The 10,121-nt window shown below is 45.0% G+C and overlaps 1 protein-coding gene across 1 annotated transcript; it reads left to right on the top strand.

Moving 5' to 3' along the window:
- The first annotated feature begins 1,077 nt into the window (after positions 1-1,077).
- On the top strand, positions 1,078-2,809 carry Cd14 (CD14 molecule). Its single transcript, XM_028886840.2, is given in 3 exon segments — positions 1,078-1,388; positions 1,479-1,826; positions 1,828-2,809. Coding segments are annotated over 3 exon segments (1,113 nt in total). The 5' UTR covers positions 1,078-1,385; the 3' UTR covers positions 2,590-2,809.
- Positions 2,810-10,121: the final 7,312 nt, after the last annotated feature.

Raw genomic sequence — 10,121 nt, 5'->3', positions numbered from 1 at the left:
GGGTATAGTGAAACCATTCCAAAAGAGTAATAGCTATAAAATAATAATAATAATAATAATAATAATAATAATAAACAACTTTGCTTCCAAATTTGGGGGATGTTGTACATGACAATGTGATTTAGCCAATATATCTATCAAATACCACATTTTGCTTTGTTCTCTTTTTGAAACAGGTCTCTCTACATAGTCCTAGCTGTCCTGGAACTCTCTTTGTAGACCAGGCTGGCCTTGAACCCAAAGAGATCCACCTGCCTCTCTGCCTCCTGAGTGCTGGGATTAAAGATATGCCCCATTAGCTTAGCTCCTCTCCCCCCCCCCTTTTTTTTTCCGAGACAGGGTTTCTCTCTGTAGACCAGGCTGACCTCGAACTCACAAAGATCCACCTGCCTCTGCCTCCCGAGTGCTGGGATTAAAGGCGTGTGCCACCACCGCCCGGCTCTTTTTTTTTTTTTTTTTTTTTTTTTTTTTTAATTATTAGCTGGGCAATGGTCTACAGAGTGAGTTCCAGAACAGCCAGGGCTACACAGAGAAACCCTGTCTTTAAAAAAAGAAAAGAAAGAGCCGGGCGGTGGTGGCGCACGCCTTTAATCCCAGCACTCGGGAAGCAGAGGCAGGTGGATCTCCTTGAGTTCGAGGCCAGCTGGGCTACCAAGTGAGTTCTAGGAAAGGCGCAAAGCTACACAGAGAAACCCTGTCTCGAAAAACCAAAAAAAAAAAAAAAAAGAAAAGAAAAGAAAGAAAAAAGAAGGACAAAGGAAAGTATTAAACAAGCTGGGCACGGTGGCTTAAACAAGGTAATAAGAGGGTTTTTCTTCATGCTAGCTCTCAGCCTTGAATTCATTCTCCCTCTGGAATCCATAGATAAGTTCACAATCTTTCCACAAACGTCCAGGCACATTCTTGAAGAAAATCAAGGACTTGGCTCTGGATGGTGTGAAATTGTTAGAAACTAAGACTAGGGTGAAATGGAGCTGAATCTCTGGGATTGGGCAGTAGAGTGCTGATTAAAAGCACTAGTGTGGTTCATCCGTTTCCTGTACGTACCAGACAAGCCCGAAGCGCTTAGGTCATCCTCCTGGCACAGAGTGCCCTAATGCCATGAAGAATTCTTCCTGTTTTGGTACCTCCCTGTAAAATACTTCATTGCAATATTTACTAGAAGTGAGCAGGGCTGTTAGGAGGAAGAGAAGTGGGGAAGTGATCAGAGTTCACAGTGGAGGGAGAGGGTGACATCCCACAATTACATAAACTCGCAGGGGCTGCCAAAGAGGGCAAACAAGTGCGTGGAACCTGGAAGCCAGAGAACATTGCTGTACAGGAAAGAAACTGAAGCCGTTTTCAGAGCCGGCCTGGGCCGTAGAAACTCTCAGAATCTATCTGCGATGGTGAGTCCGATGGTCTTGGGGTGGAACCGGGGCCACCTGAGGAACCCCAGGGACTGGCTGGAGTCTCCCTGACCACTGCTGTTCCCTCAGGAAAGCGTGCTTGGCTTGTTGCTGTTGCTACTGACGCTGGCTCATGCCTCTCCCGCCACGCCGGAGCCCTGCGAGCTGGATGAGGATAGTATCCGCTGCGTCTGCAACTTCTCAGATCCGCAGCCGGATTGGTCCAGCGCTTTTCTGTGTACCGGGGCGGCGAATGTGGAGTTCTACGGCGGCGGTCGCAGCCTGGAGCACTTTCTAAAGCGTGTGGACACCGAAGCAGACCTTGGGCAGTACGTAGATGTGGTCAGGTCCCTGCCCTGGCAGCGGCTTACCGTGGGGGACGCGCGGGTTCCTGCTCCGATGCTATTCGGAGTCCTGCGTATGCTGGGGTATTCCAAGCCTCAAGGAACTGACTCTTGAAAACCTCGAGGTAACCGGCACCACGCTGCGGCCGCTTCTGGAAGCCACCGGACCCGATCTCAACACCTTGCGCCTCCGCAATGTGTCGTGGGCGACAGAGGATGCCTGGCTCGGAGAACTGCAGCAGTGGCTAAAGCCTGGACTCCGGGTGTTGAGTATTGCTCAGGCACACTCACTCAACTTTTCCTGCGAACAGGTCCGAGTCTTCCCCGCCCTTGCCACCTTAGACCTGTCTGACAACCCCGAACTGGGCGAGAGAGGACTGATCTCGGCTCTGTGTCCGAGCAAGTTCCCGGCCCTCCAAGTTTTAGCGCTGCGCAACACAGGCATGGAGACGCCCGGCGGCGTGTGCTCTGCGCTGGCCGCTGCAAGTGTGCAGCTGGAAGAACTGGACCTTAGTCACAATTCACTGCGGGATACTGCAGGCGCTCCCGGATGTGACTGGCCCAGCAAGCTAAACTCGCTCAATCTGTCTTTCACTGAACTGGAGCAGGTGCCGAAGGGACTGCCAGCCGTGCTCAGCGTACTTGATCTCAGTCACAACAGGCTGGATAGGAAACCTAGGCCAGATGAGCTGCCCAAGGTGGATAAACTGTCCCTTAAAGGAAATCCCTTTTTGACCCCTGAACCCCAATCGGAGGAGTACAACTCTGGTGTAGTCACAGCCCCAGTGCGTTCGTCCCTGGCAGTGTGCGTGTCAGGAACTCTAGCTGTGCTCCAAGGAGTCAGCCTTTTTACCTAGTGCCAAAGGGAGAAAAAGGAACATTTACATTGTTCTGGCTTCTGAGGGTCCTGGTCAGGATGATCAGAACTTCTTGACCAACGAATCCTCTGCCTTACAGTTATTAAAATCTTAAAACACGTTGTAAGGGAAGAAAGACGGTCTTAGATGGCTCAGTGGGTAAAGGCCACCAAGCTTGACACCTGATTTTGATCCTCAGCATCCACACGGAGGCAATGAACTCACTCCTGAAAGTTGTCTATCTGACCTCCACACACACGCTGTGTGATACAGTTGTGTTTTGTGTGTGTGTGTGTGTATACAAATGTGTTCACAAAATAAATATTTTTAAAATAATGTGTTGATTTTGTTTGATTGGTTGGGTTTTGTTGTTGTTGTTTGTTATTTTGTTTGTTTTTTCAGACAGTCTGGATATATAGCCCTGGCTGGCCTCAAACTCAGAGATCTGCCTGCCTCTGTCTCCCAAATGCTGTGGTTAAAGGATGTGCCTGATCCCCAATTTAAATAATCATGAACCATGAGTCCATATCATTCACTCCACAGATCTTTACTGAGTGTCTGTTATACATCAGGCTCAGTGCTAGATGAGGAATTCATTCTTAGACTTTCTCCAGCTCCCTAGAAATCCTACCTCCTCTCAAGAAAAGAACTGTGGGGTCGGAAGGAACAGAAAAGTGTTCTCAGGCTAGAGCTATGGGAGACAATGAATGTGTAGTGAGGACTTTCTGAACAGATTACTGGCACTTGGGTTAAAGAAAAATTGAATGGTAATTGTGGCTTGAAAGAGCTTGGCCCCCACAGGCTCATGTGATTGAATACTTGATCCCCAGTGGTGAAACTGTGCAAAGGATTAGGAGGTGCGGCCTTGTTGGAGGAGGTGTGTTACTGGGGGTAAGCTTTGAGGTTTCAAAAGCCTGGGCTATTCCCAGTTAGCTCTCTGCCTTGTGCTTCGGGATCAAGACGTGAGTTCTTACCTATTGGGTCCTGCCAGCTGCCACACTCCCTACCATGAAGAGTCATGGACTAACTGATCCTCTAAACTAGTGGTTTTCAACCTTCCTAACACTGAGACCCTTTAATACGGTTCTGCATGTTGTGCTGAGCCCCAACTATAAAATCACTTTCATTGCTACTTCATAACTGTACTTTTGCTACCGTTATGAATCATAATGTAAATATCTGTGTTTTCTGATCATCTTAGGTGACCCCTGTGAAAGGGTTGTTTGATACCCAACTTTTTTTTTTTTTTGGTTTTTCGAGACAGGGTTTCTCTGTGTAGCTTTGCCTTTCTGGAACTCACTTGTAGCCAGGCTGACCTCAAACTCAAGAGATCGCCTGCCTCTGCCTCCCGAGTGCTGGGATTAAAGGCGTGCGCCACCACCGCCCAGCTGATACCCAACTTTCAAGAGCCAAAGGCAATAAAAAAAAAAAAAAAAACAGCCATTTTCTTTTCTTTCTTTTTTTTTTTAAATATTTTGGTATGTTTTATTTATTTATTTATTTATTTGTTTATTTTAATGCCAAATGCCTTTTATTGAAGGAGGGAGGAGGTCTTAAATACAGGCTTACAGAGAACCCTGGAGGGCAGAAGTCCCCTACCCATGTTTTACAATCTTGCAGCTAAGCTGTTAATGCCCATTATGCATGATACACAGACAAGGAACTTCCCTTAAGCATTCAGGAGGGTGGAACCCGGCAGGAAATTAGCATAGGGAGGATAACAAGGTCAAGGTCAGCAAGCAAGGCAACAGTTACCCAAAAGGGGGGGGGGAGGCAGGGCCCTACTGGTCCCCCTTTTACTAAAAAATAACCTTCTGCCTTAGGTCGCATGGGACGTCAGCAGGTCACCTTATGTCATGGAGACGCCTGCCCAGGCCACACAGGCGCTCTGTTTTAGGTTGGTGAGCGCCCCCCACCCAGCCATTTTCTTATACTCTCCCACACCCCAGAAGTGAGGGACCTCCATAAACTTTGAGTTTTGTAATTCTAGGTGTCCTTGTCCCTCATATATAACTTCTCTGATTTCACCATCTCAAATCCTCACGCAACAATGGAGGGTTTGGGTATTGAAAACTGGTCAGAAGTCTGTCCTCAAACCAGCAGTCTGATTTTCTGGTTATAAATGTAAGGATAACCCTTCCAAACTGATTAGTTGATTTGCAAACAGGATAACATCCCATCCCTTAGTAATATTTAGTATCAGAGAATTGATTATCTTAAGACAGTTTCTTATATTTGAACAGTTTGAAAAATAACACTTCATCAGTACACAAAGATGAGCCATAAACAAGTTATACTTTCACATAATTCCCAATCCAGTCAGACTGGCAGACACAAAAGATAGTTGTAATTCAGGGAGAGGGAAGAATCAACTCTATCTTGGAAGGAATTGCAGAAAATGAAACATTTAATCTGAGTCTTACAACATAACTATCACTTTTTCTGAAAGCACATCCCTCACAAAAAATGACCACCATGTTCATGGCTCAGCGCTCAAAAAAGAGGAGCAAAACTGTTTCACCTGATTAGAAAGAGCTAAAGGCCATTGTAATGGAAGCTGGACATATTTATTCATTTAAATACCCACTCCATGTCGCACTACACTAAACCCTGGGGATTCAGCAGGAATAGAGCAGAAGTTTCTTCTCTCACAGAGTTTGGATTCTAGTTGGATAGTGGATGCTATGGACCAGTTGTGTCCCTTTAAAATGCTTATGTTGCAGAGCTGGGAACATAGCTTAGTTGGTAGAGTGCTTGCCCAGCATTCACAAAGCCCTGAGTTCAATGGCTAGTGCCACATACACCCTAGAATCCCAACATTCAGGTGTGGAGGCAAGAGGATAAAAAGTTCAAGGTCATCCTTGGTTACATAGTGAGCCTGAGGCCAGCCTAGAATGCATGAGATCATGGTGTTTTTTTTTTTTTTTTTTTTATAATCTATTTATTCTTTTTTTTTTTTTTTTTTTTTTGGTTTTTCGAGACAAGGTTTCTCTGTATAGCTTTGCACCTTTCCTGGATCTCACTCTGTAGACCAGGCTGGCCTCGAACTCACAAAGATCCGCCTGGCTCTGCCTCCCGAGTGCTGGGATTAAAAGTGTGCGCCACCACCGCCCGGCTCTATTTATTCTATTTATGCATTGGTGTTTTCCCTGCATGTATGTCTGTGTGAAGGTGTCAGATCTTGGAGTTACAGACAGTTGTGAGCTGCCATGTGGGTGCTGAGAATTGAACCCAAGTCCTCTGGAAGAGCAGTCAGTGCTTTTAACAGCTGAGCCATCTCTCCAGTTCTAGAGATCATGTTTTTTAGAACCCACTGAAATTCATATATTGAAAGCTGGGCATGGTATCATGTGCCTATACCTGCAGCACCCAGGAGGCTGAGACAGGAGGATCATGAATTCTGAGCTATGTAGTAGAACCCTGTCTCAAAAAAAAAACAAAAATTAATTTATTGAAGCCCTAATCCACAGAGTCGCAGTACTTGGAGTTAGGTCCCCAAGAAAGTAATTAGATCAGTCTTAAGGATGAGACCCTGACCAGTAAATTAGTATCCTTATCAGAAGAGATACTGAGAGCCCATATATGGTACCTATATAGACTACTGTGGGAATATAAAATGTGAAAAGGAAGTGAGCCCTCACTAAAACCCACATGGTGTCTCACAACTGTCTGTAATTCCTGTTCCAAGGGATCTGATGTCCACCTCTGGCCTCGTAGGGCACCAGACACACACATAGTGCATATACATATATGTAGGTAAAACACTAATTTACATAAAATAATTTTTACAAGAAGCATTATTACAGAAAAGTAGGAAATCGAGGAGAGATAGGCATAGTGGCACATACCTTTGATACCAGTACTTAGGAGGCAGAGGCAGGTGGATCTCTGTGAGCTCAAGGCCAGCCTGATCTACATAGAGAGATCCAGGACAAGCCAGGACTACATAGAGAGACCCTGTCTCAAAAAGAAAGAGAAAGAGAGAGGGAGTGAGGGAGAGGGAGAGAGGGAGAGAGAGGGAGGGAGGAAGAGAGAAAATGAGAGGAAAAATTGGGAGGGACATCCAAGGAGGAAAAGGCCATTGAACTTTCTTTGTCCAAGGCTTTTTTTTTTTTTTTTTTTTTTTTTTTTTAAGAAATATTATTTAAGGGCTGGTGTTGTGGAATATTTTTTTAACTAGGCAAAGATATGTTACATTTGTTTAATTTGTGGAATATTACTTTAACTATGTGAAGGTGTGTTATATTTGTTTATGCTGCCTTTGTTAAAGAAATAAGGATGTGTTACATTTGTTTATGCTGCATTTGTTTAATTATGTAAAGATGTGTTGCTGTTTCACCTTGTCTGCCTAAGGCACCTGATGGACCTAGCTGAATGTTCAATAGCTAGGCAGAGAAAGGATAGGCAGGGCTGGTGGGCAGAGAGACTAAGAGGAGAAATCTAGGCTCAAGAGGGAAGAGAGCAGGTGGGGAGGAGAAAGAGAGGAACATGCCTGAGGCCAGAAGCCAGGCAGCTGCCAGTCAGACATGGAGACAGCAGGAAAGTCAGATATATATACAGAAAGAAAAGTAAAAAAGCAAACTGTAGATAAAGTGAAAAATTAAAATAAGATGTCATGATTTGGGAGCTGGTTGGTGGCTCAAAAGAAAAAAAACCTGCTACAGGTTGGAGAGATGGCTCAGAGGTTAGGAGCACTGACTGCTCTTCCAAAGGTCCCGAGTTCAATTCCCAACAACCACATGGCGGCTCACAACTGTCTGCAACTGTGAGATCTGACACCTCACACACCCTCACCCTCATGCACAGCAGGCAAAACACTAATACACATAAAGTAAAAAAAAAATTTTAAATAAAGAAATATTATTTAGTGTGTATATGTTTGTATGTATGCCATTTGAGTGCCAGCTCAGTAGAAGCCAGAAAAGAATATAGGATGTCATGGAGCTGGAGTTACAAGAGGTTGTGAGCCATCAACATGGGGCTGGGAATCAAACTCAGGTCCTCTGGAAGAGCAGCGAGTGTTCTTAACTACTGAGCCGTCTCTCCAGTTCCATCCAGGGCTTTTATAGAGTAATGGCAGAAACTGGACATAGCCGAAGTAATAATCTCTGTTAAGACTGGTTAATTTCTGGACTGGCTCAGAGGTTAAGAGCACTGGCTGTTCTTCCAGAGGACCTGAGTTCAATTCCCAGCAACCACATGGCGGCTCACAGCCATCTGTAATGAGATCTGGTGCACTCTTCTGATGTGGTGTGCAGGCATACATACATTATGTATACATAACATAGATAGCAAGGTAGATAGATAGATGATAGATAGATAGATACATAGATAGACGATAGATAGATAGATAGATAGATAGATAGATAGATAGATAGATGATAGATAGATAGATGATAGATAGATCTTAAAAAAAAAAAAGACTGGTTAATTTCTGTGATATCATAGGTCAAGCCGATGGAGGGCCCACACTATGCATGTCCCCTGGCCCAACCAGATAGATGGTTGTGTATGGCTCCTGCACTGAGCATCTAGTTAGGGGTATTTAAAGCCTCTCTGTTCATCTCCAACTGAAGCTTTGACTGCGTTGCTATCTGTCAGTCATTCGGCCAGCGATGCTGCAGTTAACTCAACTTCTGGCAATTAGACTAAGCTGTCTTTGTTCTCACATTCACAAGTCAGTTTGTAGTTTTACCGTGGCAGAGTTAACTACCCAATCTTCCAAGAGATGTGGCTGTAGTCTTTCTTGGTTATTTCATGTGTAGTACCTTATCTATGGAGTGGCCTCCTAGGTGGAAGCATCTTATTAAGAGATCTTTACTTACAATTTAGTCTGTTACAATTAGCTGTATCAGAAGCAAGAATATACTAAAGGGCGATGGTGCCTTACATATGTCCATCAAAGGCTTCAGAGTGAGGCAAGGTGTAGGGGAGAAGTACGGACTGCCCCAGATTCTTCTCCTTCTTTTTCGTTGTTTGTTTGTCTGTCTGTCTGTTTGTTTGTTTGTTTTTCGAGACAGGGTTCCCTGTGTAGCCCTGGCTGTCCTGGAACTCACTTTGTAGACCAGGCTGGCCTGGAACTCACAGAGATCCAGCTGCCTCTGCCTCCTAAGGGATTAAAGGGATGTGCCACCCCCACCCAACTGATCCTTGTTCTTATCTGTTTGGTTTGACTGTCTTACACCCAGCGACAAGGCCTCTCATTCATCTTTATTAGTGCTCGAAGCTCCGCTGTTTTAACCCTTAGTCTTCCTTTCAATTCAAGCTTCTGTTCTCAAGGTAAGGCAAGTAAGCCAATTGCAGCTTTCAGCATGTGGTGTTTCCCTCATTATCCACAGGGAGCTAGCTGATGGGAGATCCGCCCACCCTCAACAGTGGGGCTATGAAGTGGTCAAGCAACTGTGATAAGCAACACAGCTCAATGAGACTAGGAGCCTCCCTTGTTCCACAGGAATCCCCAGCCTCCAAAGTGGTGCCTCTGTGAATCCCAGCGTCAATGTGAATCCCAGCCAGGGCTCCACCAGTCTTTACAGGCAGATTGACTGAATGAGAGGAATGGGTGTAGGGTGGGTACATGAAGACACAGAAAACAATACGAAACAGCACATACTTTAAGGCCGAACAAGAAGACTTTCCTAGCAGACTTTGCAGATTAGACAGACTATGTGTCCTGGCTTCCAGTGTCAAGGCACGTGATATTTATTTTCCTGGTGGCACCCCGCAGCCTAGAGAGAAAACGTGTTCGTCTATGGTTGAAAGGTACAAGGCATCCCAGAGAAGACCCACGATTGAGAAACTTGAACTGCTGGAGCAATGTACCCTCGCCGAGACAGCAGGAAGTGGAGGAGGAAAGGACAGGGACAGGATTAGAGAAGTGAGGGTTCCACATGGCACTTTGTGGCCAGATATCTGATGTGGGGTGGCTTTTTTTCTGCTGAAGGGTAAAATGTGGTCTTAGGGCTTTTCTGAGCCAAAAGCTTCTTCTTTTGCTTGTCTGACGCCTGGAACTAAATACACACAAATTCATTTTTTGTTCTCTCTTATCCAGTCTATTCCTACACCCTCCAGCCACTTAAAGTCATATTCCATAAAGAACATGTGGGCCCTGATTTAAATCGTTGTGGCAAAAACTTTTCAAGGCTTTATTACATAGTCAGACAGCCCTAAATCTGGAAACTCTGATGCTTCTACATCCTGGGTGCTAGGTACCTGCTGTCATACCCAGCAAGACATTTTCCTATTGCTAGTTTTCTTTTCTTTTTTACCTTCTCCTTTTTTCTTTTCTTTCTTTTTTTCTTTTTAATTTTTTTGTTTTGTTTTTGTTTTTTTTCAAGACAAGGGTTCTCTGTATAGCCCTGGCTGACCTGGAACTCACTCTAAACCAGGCTGGCCTCGAACTCACAGAGATCCGGCTGCCTCTGCTTCCTGAGTGCCGCCCTCCCACCCCAAGTTGCTAGTTTTCTAAGATGTGGTATGGTATATAGTAAGCATGATATTGTGGCTTAATTTAGGAAAGAAAGGAAACAAGGGGG

This window comes from Peromyscus leucopus, chromosome 19 (genome assembly GCF_004664715.2).
Source record: "Peromyscus leucopus breed LL Stock chromosome 19, UCI_PerLeu_2.1, whole genome shotgun sequence".
NCBI classification, from domain to species: Eukaryota; Metazoa; Chordata; class Mammalia; order Rodentia; family Cricetidae; genus Peromyscus; species Peromyscus leucopus.
The sequence above is the reverse complement of the archived record's forward strand: the minus strand, read 5'-3'. Positions and strand labels throughout refer to the sequence as shown.